Consider the following 9,222-nt stretch of genomic DNA (forward strand, 5'->3'; position numbering starts at 1 on the left):
TTCGACAACCCTACGGAGCATGGTTCCATTCTGACGCACATCGAGTTTCTGCGAGGCGGGATCTCCGTGGCAGCTGGGTTTAGGGGGCTATGGAAGTGGAGAACCAGTGGCTCTTCCTGCAGAGTCTCTTTCACAAAAGCACTCGCTGCGGACCAGCTGGGGACCAGGCCCTCTTCCGGGAGGGAGCAGCTCTCACCATTATCAGGCCAGTTTTACAGATAGGGAACCGGAGGCAGAGAGGGGCCATGCTGCTTCGTGACAGAGGGAATGTTTGTTTATCCTGAGTGGGAATTACTCGCCTTTGTAAATCTGAGGATTGGTTTCTCAGAGCACGGGATGGGCAGCCATAACCAGGACGTTCCCAAATGGAGTGTCTCCACCGAGAAAGATGATTCTCCTGCAACATCGCAGAGGTGGGAGGCGGGCCCGAGTTAGTGAGCTACTCTGCGCCCTGGAGTCATCTTAGGGACCTGAGTTTCTGCTAGTCTCTGCCACGTTTGTACGGCCTCGCTCTGGCCAAGGAGGAAAGGGGGAGTAGAGGGTGAGCAATTCTCTCACAGGAAGCCGTGTGCCCCATTCATCTTTAGCTGTAGAACCTCCCTCCCAAAGGTGAATGGGGCATGAGGCGTCCTAGTGAGTAACTTTATTGGCCAGTCTCCCTTGAACTTGAGCGGCTATGTGCCTAAGTTCTCACCAATGACATGTGAGTTGAATGATCCGTGTGACTTCTACATCGAGGTTCTATTGCTCACAAAAGGAAGGGGAGGGGAGATACTGGGGGGGGCGCTTAGCCATCCCTTCCATGGTGTTCTTCCAGAATTCCAATTAAATACATATGCGACCTCCCTCTGTCTCTCTCTGATGCGTTCGGGTCATTTCTTTCCACCCTTTGTCCAGTTCACTCATTCTCCCTTCAGCTATGTTTATTATGCCATTGAAGCCATCTCTTGAGTTTCTCATTTTAATTACCATATTTTTAAGTTGTAGACATTGTACTTGGTCCTTTTTCTCGAGGACTGGGTCATTTTTATAGTCTCCTGTCTTTTGTTATGTTTTCAGTACTTCTTTTATTTCTTTAAATATAGTCACACTTCTTTTCTATTCCACGTCATGCCCTTTCACAATCTGCTGTCTCTGCAGAGTCTGAGTCATGGTCATGCTCCTGTGTCCATCCCATGTTTCCACGGCAATGATTGGTATCACATACGCACTGCAGCATTTTCTCTAGGGATTCTGCCAGCCATTCTATGGAGCATGACTGACTCCACACCATCTTACACTTGTAAAAAATCAATTTGACTGTTTCACACTTTGCTGCTTTTATTGGGCAGTCGCAGTCTAAGTAAAGGCAGCGTGCAAGCCAATCCAATGAAGCTTCCAGACAAGGCCGGGAGCCCGCCTCCCACCCAGAGCGAGTCAGAAGCATCCATTACCCGGTTGTTGGGCGCTGTCAGTTGATTCCGACTCACAGCGCCCCTAGAGGACAGAGCAGAACTGCCTCACACGGTTTCCAAGGCTGTCATCTTTATGGGAACAGACTGCCAAATCTTTCTCCCACGGAGTGGCCGGTGGCTTCCAACCACTGACCTTTCAATTAGCAGCTGAGTGCTTGCTTAACCACTGTGCTACTAGGTCCTTACTCTAAACCTAGACACTTCCACCCAGATCCTAAGCACACAGCCTTTCTGTGGAGTATTGGTTTCCTGTTACATTCCTCTCCTGTGGTTGCCATAACCAGTCATCTGCTCAGCTGGAGGGCACCAGTCAGACATAGGCTTCACTGGGCAAAAGTCAAGAAGCCCGGTGGTGCAGCGCCTAAGACATTTGACTACTAACCAGAAGGCTGGTGGTTCAAACCCACCAGCTGTCCCATGGAAGGAAGATGGGGCAATCTACTTCTATAGTGATACTGCCTCTCTGACTCTGACCTGTTTCCTCTTTCACTGTTAAGGATCCTTGCGGTTGCATTGAGGCCCTATGCCTAAATCTCTGCCAAGTCTCCTTCGCCATGGAAGGTAACACATTCGTAGGTTCCCAGGGTGAGGACGTGGGCATCTCTGGGGGGTCTCTGCTCAGAGTCCTATGAGGCTAAAATTGAAGTGTCAGCCAGCAGAGTTCTTAGAGGAACACTCGGGAAGGAACCGCTTTCAAGCTCATTCAGGTGGCTGGCAGACCTTGGTCCTTGCTCTGGTCGGTCTGAGGGTCCTTGCTAGCCGTCAGCCAGGGGCTGCCCTCAGAGCCTGGCTCCCAAATGTGACGTAACCCATTCACAGGATCTGGGGAGGGAGAAGGATGTGGGCACTTTGAGGGCCACTTATCTGGACTCACATGGGGGCTGACGACCTGCCATCCACCTGCTCAGACCCAGGCTCTGTTGCCTGGCTCCTGTCCCTTTAGTTCTCCATCATTCATCAGTGACTGGCCATCTCACCTCACGCTTTGGAGTTCTGCACTGGGAGGAGTTTTGCAGACATCCAGTCCCCATTGTTCCATGAACCTCACAACTTTCTCACATTGTACTCTAGCCCACCCCCTCCAGTTTCCCCATTTTCAGCTGTGGCTCCGTGGTTTCTGGGTAGAGACAGTGTGCAGAGCTGAAGCCTGAAGGCCAGGGAGGCTGTCACCTCCCATTTGTCACTTCAGAGGGCCTCTGGCTTGGACCTTGGTGACCCAAATCTCACACTGTCTCAGCCCAAGGGGCATGTCCCCAAATGCAATGTGCTGCTCTGCCTCTCCCCACTCTAGACCTTCTGTGGCTCTTGCCACACCAAGGCACCTTCCCTGCTAGATCAGCGGTCCTGGGAGCACGCCATGGTATCTGCAGGGTCACTCTGGTGACTGCCGATTATCTTCTCTGTAGAGTGCCCACACTCACAGGGCATGGGCCAAGCTGGTTCGGTCATGGCTGCATCCTGGTTCCTAGCACTAGGAACTGTGGGCAAACTCGCCCAGGGTGGGTCATGGCCTCCACCTGGGAAGTAAGGACGGCCCACTCAGCCCTGTCCCCGAGCATTTGCCCCCACCCCAGGGGCAAGCATCCTCTCTGTCACTTCCCCTTGGCCACATTCCTTCTAGAGGCTCCAGTCCCTCCCTTCACCCAAGCCCCCAGGCACTAGAGAAGCATCTCCATCCAGTATCTTAAACAAACAGTTTATTCAAGGAGAACAATTAGAGACGGTGATGACCAGGTGGGTTACAAAAACAATCAAGGCCTGTCCCCCTCCTGGTAGGGCTGGGGTGCGCGCGCATGTGCACGTGGATGCACAGGTGTCTGTGTGTGTGCGCGCACACGTGTGTGTCTGCACGTGCGCAGACCTGGGCTTGTGCCTGTGGGAATGGCCCACACGCAGCTCGGCCTGGTCCCTGCCCGCCATGTGGGACCCGAAGTAGCTACAAGAGGCCTTCCTCACCCCTTCCCCCACTCTCTCTGAGACCCCGTCTTCTCTGGTGGCAGGTTGACCACCTCAGTCACAAGGGGCCCCAGTCATCCTGTCAAGATATCAGGGGGAAGAGGATAAACAGTCAAGGAGCTGCCCGGCGAGGACTGTCCCCTGTCCCCACTGTACCCTCAGGCAAAGCCCACTCCACAGCGGCCATTTAGGGACAGGGACGGGCCTGGAATCAGGCACACACTTTTCCAGAAGAAGGAAGGAGACCAGAAAGGCCAAGGCCCAGTGACTGGTCCCTCCTGATGGGAAGCCCACCCCCATCCCACAAGAGAAAAGTAACAGTCGCAGAAGAGGCAGGTTCTGGAGCGGGGGTCTGCCCAGAACTGGCGGTGGGATTAAGAGGCACGTTTAATAGATCCTCACAGACTTCCAGTGGGTAGCTATGTCCTGCCTCGCCCCTGCAGGCGAGAGGGGGCTGGTCCTGCCTCTTTCCACCTGGCCATGTGAGGTATTGTACCCCCCACCCCAGCCCCCGGCTCACAGCTGAACCCCCTCCCTGAGCCCCACCCCACCCCACCCGTCCACTCCCCTGCCAGTGAGGTGGTCGGGAGCACCATTGGGAGGCGGTGGGCATGGGGGACCCTAGGTGGGGTCCAGCTCAAAGACACCGTCGCTGGTGGGGGTGGTGAAGAAGGAGGGCGGGTCATCGGAGGGGGTGGAGCCCTGCCCTGCACTGCCCCGCCCCCCCAGGCGCCTCTCCTCCAGCCTCAGGCTCCGCTCGAAGTCCAGCAGCTGCCCCATGAAGTTGAAGTTCGGGGAGATGTTGGCCTTCTTCCTCTTGACCAGGTCGTAGGCATCGTTGAGGGAGAGGTGGAGTTTCTGCATGAGGTAGGCCACGGTGACGGTGACAGAGCGGCTGACCCCGGCCAGGCAGTGCACCAGCACTCCGAAGTTCTGGGACAAGGCCTCGTCTGGGAAGGGGCGGGAAGGGCAGCCTGGCTGAGGCCAAGGCCCTCCCAGCCCTCCTCTTGCCCTCTGGCCGGTGGTCACGGCAGGTGGGGCTTCCCGCCCCCTGGATTTTACCATCCTGCTCTCTCAGGGAAGGGCAACCAAGTGTCCACCTGGTCGACCTCGCAGCAGACTGGGAGGCGCTCTCCAGGGAGGGCTGGGGAACCAGGCGTGGGGGAAGGGCCGACTCACCGATGAACGCGATGGCCTCTGGGAAGAACTGGGACAGGTTCTGGCTCCAGTGGTCCGAGATGGGGATCTGTTTGTAGTGGAAGGCGCCGTTCTTTTCGAAGAGGTTGGGGAGGTTCGGGGTGACGTTGAGGATATAGCGGATCCCCAGCTCGGCCAGGCTCTCCAGGTTGGCCGAGTCCCTGGCGCTGCCCAGGTACAGGTTGGGCAGGATCTGGACGGGAAAGGAAGGCAGCAGCCCCGCTGGGGGGGGCGTGGCCCCCTCCGAGCCCAGGCCAAAGCTTGTGGGGTCGCGCTCCAGCTCAGATTCGGCGTCGGAGCAGTCGGAGCTCAGGCACAGGCCGCCCAGCCCCACCACGGGCATTGGCCTGGGTGCCTGGCCTGCCCTGGGGCCGCCATGGCCCTGGAGGCTGGTCTCACACAGGTGGGGGCACTCGGCCTGAAAGCGGCTGAAGCCACCTGTCGGGGGAGAGGGAGGATCCTGCTTACCTGGCGGGGAACAGAGCCTTGACCCCAGATGTCCCCAAAGGGAACCAGGAAGCCTGCAGCTTCATGTATACTGGTGCCTGTGTGGAGCAGGAGATGGGGCCCAGCCAGCCCCCCACCCCAGGACCACACTCACCGCCCAGTGACCCTCCTTGGCCACCAATTGAAAGGGGTGGGAAGAACTGGCCCTGCCAGGGCGTGGGAAACAGCTGTTGCCCCTCTCCCAGCCCCACTGGGACTATGGGGGTGCCCCCCAGAGCCTGGGATCTGGCCCCCTGTTGCCCCAGGCTGCACAATGACCACCCTAGGAGGCACTTCATTCTTGAGAATTTGCCAAGCTAGGTCAGGTCAGCCCTGCTCTCCCCATTTTGCAGACTCAGAAATTGGGGCCGCACAGGGCGAAGGACTTCACCAAGGGCCTGCTCAGCTCCCCGCCCCCCCCAGCCCCCAGCCGCCTGGCAGGGAGTCAGGGAGGGAGTGTCACCTCCCCTTTGCCCAAGGTCAAATTGGCGATGCAGCCCCTGGGCAGGAGTGGGGGCCCTGCGTCCCCAGGCCAGCCGCGCACACCTACCCTGCAGGTAGTAGGCTAGGTAGCCTTCCTCCCGGAGCTTCCGGAGCAGGGTGCCCAGAACCGACTCGGCCTCCCACTCCTCGGCCGCCTCGGCCTCGGCCTCCCCGCGCCGCCGCCGCCCACCCTCCTGGTCGTACAGGAGCACCGGGGCGGGCGGGGGCGGCTGCAGTGGTGGCCCAGGCAGCAGAGAGCGCACCGCCAGGCTGCCCCGGCGCAGGCGGCGCAGCAGCAGCGGGGGCAGGGCCACGCTCAGCGCCCCACCAATGCGCGAGGCCTCGTACAACTCACGGCTGCGACAGTCCAGGAGCAGCAGCCGCGGCCGCGGGGGCGACAGCTCGTGGCACAGCCACCGGCACGAACGGCCAAGGCCCTCCATGGGCGCTGGCTGCCTGCACGTCGAGCCACAGGCACTGTGGAGAGAGGGGAGGTGGGGATGAGCCTGAGCAGGGCAGCCCGGCAGCCACCCTTGCTCCCCAAGGTGGGCCCCTGGGCCCGTTGAGCCCCTCTCCAACTCCAGCTCCTCTTCTCCCACCACCCCAGGGAGGACGTGCAGGAGACCGTTCCCCAGGAAAAACACCAGTGCCCAGCACTGCTTCCCACTCGAGAAGACGAAGGCTGTGGGTCCCTCCTCCGTCTCTCCAGGATGCCCCAAGGCCACTGCCACCTCCCTTCACACCCCCTTTCTGCGTCTCTCACTTGGCCTGCCCGTGATCGCGCCCCAACTTTGGGCTTTTGAGTTTGGGGGCGTGCAGGACAGGAGTTCAAGGCCCAGTTCCCCCCACAGCCAGGTGGGCCCAGGCCCAGAGGTGGCGCCCAGGCGACGGTTGCCCTCTTGGAGCCCAGCTGTCCCGTTCCCCCCGGGGAGGAGAGGACAGAAGGAGAGAGACCTAGAGCGAGGTCGGGCGGCGAGCGGCCACTTGCAGACGTCCTGGCCACAGTGGGTGTCCCCAGGCCCGGCTGCCGGGCAAGAGGCGAGGCCACGGAGGAGGCGCGCACATGGAAGGCGAGCCGCGCGCCACCAGCGCTCCCCTACTCTGGAAGCCGCTCCTCTTGGAGGCAAAGCTGCAGCTCAGAGGGGCGGGGCAGGGCCGAGGGGCGGGCAGGGGAGGGCTCAGGGTGGCCAGTGAGCCAACGGCTTCCAGCCAGAGCGGCTGGGTGGGCCCTGCGAGTGGCGCGCTAAGCTGGGGCTTCTACCGAGGCGGGACAGGACGGGGCAGAGGCCAAGGGCAGTCAGGGGCCCAGTAAGGACTGGTCAGCCACAGCTCCTCCGGTGGCGCCACCCGGCCAGGAAGCAGGGGGAGGGTGGGGTGGGGACCACAGTGCCCCTGCCCCAGAGGCTGCCTCCAACCCAACTCGCTCGGTGACCCTGGGTCATCAGGTCCACTGCTGGACCTAAATGGGCCCATCTGTTGATTGAGTGCACAACAGCCTCCACCTTGGGCTACTGTGGGATGCAGAACCCGAGCCCGAAACCCGCTGCCACCTCTGGCCCCCAGGGACTTCAGTGGGACCCAGGAGCTCAGAGCTCCCAACACCAGCCCCACCCGCACTCTGCTCCTGCCACATTACTGGACTCCCCAAGCCGGTCCACCTTCTCAGCCAGTATCTTTACCCACCCAGTCGGTCACCCAGGCCAGAAAACTGCGAATCAACCTGGGCTCCTCCCACTGCCTCCTCCCTTTACTCCCCCTCCCAATAATCAGTCTCGAGGGGTGTAGGTTCCACTTAAATGTCTCTCAGATCCCTATTCTCCTTTCCATTCCCTGCACTGACCTCCAGCTCGGATCCGTCAGCTCCGCCCTGCGCCCTGCTGCCAGAATTCAGCCACTCTTTCAGCAAAGGCCAGGGGCCTCCGTCCCTTCCATGGGCACAGGGTGATGAGCCAGGCAGGACACACAGGTCCCTGCTCACATGGTGCTCACAGTCTAGCAGGACAGATCAGCAGTAAAGGAGACCAGATATGATAATGTCAGCTGGTGATAAGTGCTGAGACAATGAAGCGGGGCAATGCACGGAGGGTGGGGGGCTTAAAGCCCACCCATGGCAGATCACAGTGGCGCAATAAGGCAAAGTGCACACAAGTGAATAGAAAGGTTAGGAGTGGGCTTGATAAGTGGACAAGGACATGAAGAGATTGCACAAAGGGTGTGGAAATACAACCGGCTGGAAAATCTGGGAGGGAGACGGTCAGCCTCAGGGGAGGAAAGCGCATCCCAGAAAGAGCTAAGATTTCCCACCTAACACATCCATAAAATCACATCATTTCGAAAGAAGAACACACAGTTCTGGCAAAGCTGCTGTGAAATTGGCGTGCTGTTGTATTGGCGGTAGGAGTGTGGATTGGTAAAACCCTTTTGGAAATTAATTTGGCAATGAGTATCAAGAAATGTTTAAAAATATCCATTCCTTTTGATCGCTTCTGAGAATCTATCTGCAGAAAATAAGCTAAACGAAGGAAAAGCTACGTATGAAAGGACGGACAACACAAAACATTTGTCTAAGGAGTGAAAAACGCAAAGCAACCTGGAAGTCTGACACTGACAGCAGTTGTGCCTGTCCGGCTATTGGAAACACTAGTCTCATGAGCCAGAGAGGCAAGTGAGAAGATGCTTGGGAGGTAATCCTGGGTGGGGGCGGCGATTCCCAGGGGGCTCCACTCTGGCCCTCCCCCAGCGCTCCTCCAGCCTCTGCCTCACTCCGCACCGGCGCCGCCGCACCGGAGAGTTGCTTGCTCTCCAGCCAGGCCCCATGGCGGCTTTGCTGAAGAGCATGCAGGGGCCGCCCCTCCCGGGCCTCCAGGGTGCTTCTACTCTAGCTGCCTGCATCTGAGCCACTCTCCCACTCTCGCTCCCAGCCAGGTGTCCAGATAACGCCCATTCCTCAGGAGCCGCCAGGCGCTCTCCTCCAGGTAGCCTTTCCATCTCATGGAGCTGCCAGTGGGCCTTGACGTGCCCTGCAGCTGCCACTCCAAGAGGCCCCTCTCTCAGTGCGCTTCCGGAGCTCCTGACCCGCACATCCCAGCCCCAGGGAGGCAGATGTGGGCATCCCCTGCTATCTGACCACGAGCACCCAGCCCAGAGGTTCCCACCAGACCTGCTGCAGCCGGGCGGGGGCCTTGGGATGGGCAGGGCTTGAAGGCACCAAGGAGTTCACACAGCATGGCTATACCGAGGCCATGGGGGCTCCATGTGCTTGGAGAGAGGCTGGCCAAGCTCCAGGAGATGCCTGAGGTGTCCAGGATGCTCTCTGGAGAGGGCTTCCGGGAGGTGACTGGAGCTTCAGGGGGAGGAAAGACCTCCACCAAGGGTGAGGGAAGGGGACACCTGGGCCCCAAGAAGCCCCTGGAGGAACAGAGTCAGCCTCTCCAAAGGGCTCCATTGTGGGGCCCCTGTCCCTTGCTTCAGACCCTAGCTGTCACGGGAAGCCCGTGTCCAGCTGTGCCTTGGTGGCTCCCGGGCAGCCCGAGAGGCAGCGTGGGACAGGGAAGGGGGGTCGAGGGGGCAGCGGGGGAGCGGATCCAATCTCGAAAGGGAGTGCTCGGTGCCTGGGAACCTGTTGCCATCTCCGCACTGCAGGGCT

The 9,222-nt window shown here is 59.6% G+C and overlaps 1 protein-coding gene across 1 annotated transcript; it reads right to left on the reverse strand.

The window, feature by feature from the left end:
* Nucleotides 1-4,031: 4,031 nt before the first annotated feature.
* DUSP9 (dual specificity phosphatase 9) lies at nt 4,032-6,019 on the reverse strand. The gene is made up of 3 exons (XM_007957174.1): nt 5,644-6,019; nt 4,590-5,045; nt 4,032-4,360 (listed from the first exon to the last, which is right to left on the reverse strand). Exons 1-3 carry the CDS (start codon nt 6,017-6,019, stop codon nt 4,032-4,034), a joined length of 1,161 nt encoding a protein of 386 aa, XP_007955365.1.
* Between the last annotated feature and the right edge of the window lie 3,203 nt (nt 6,020-9,222).

Source organism: Orycteropus afer, unplaced genomic scaffold (genome assembly GCF_000298275.1).
Source record: "Orycteropus afer afer isolate SDZICR_OR568_19922 unplaced genomic scaffold, OryAfe1.0 scaffold00713, whole genome shotgun sequence".
In the NCBI taxonomy this organism is placed as follows: Eukaryota; Metazoa; Chordata; class Mammalia; order Tubulidentata; family Orycteropodidae; genus Orycteropus; species Orycteropus afer.

Coding starts and splice junctions, on each gene's coding strand:
- DUSP9 (XM_007957174.1), bottom strand. CDS start 6,019: ATGGAGGGCCTTGGCCGTTCGTGCCGGTGGCTGTGCCACGAGCTGTCG. Junction 5,046..5,643: donor CCTAGCCTACTACCTGCAGG/GTAGGTGTGCGC, acceptor CTCCCCCGACAG/GTGGCTTCAGCCGCTTTCAG. Junction 4,361..4,589: donor AGAGGCCATCGCGTTCATCG/GTGAGTCGGCCC, acceptor GCCCCTTCCCAG/ACGAGGCCTTGTCCCAGAAC.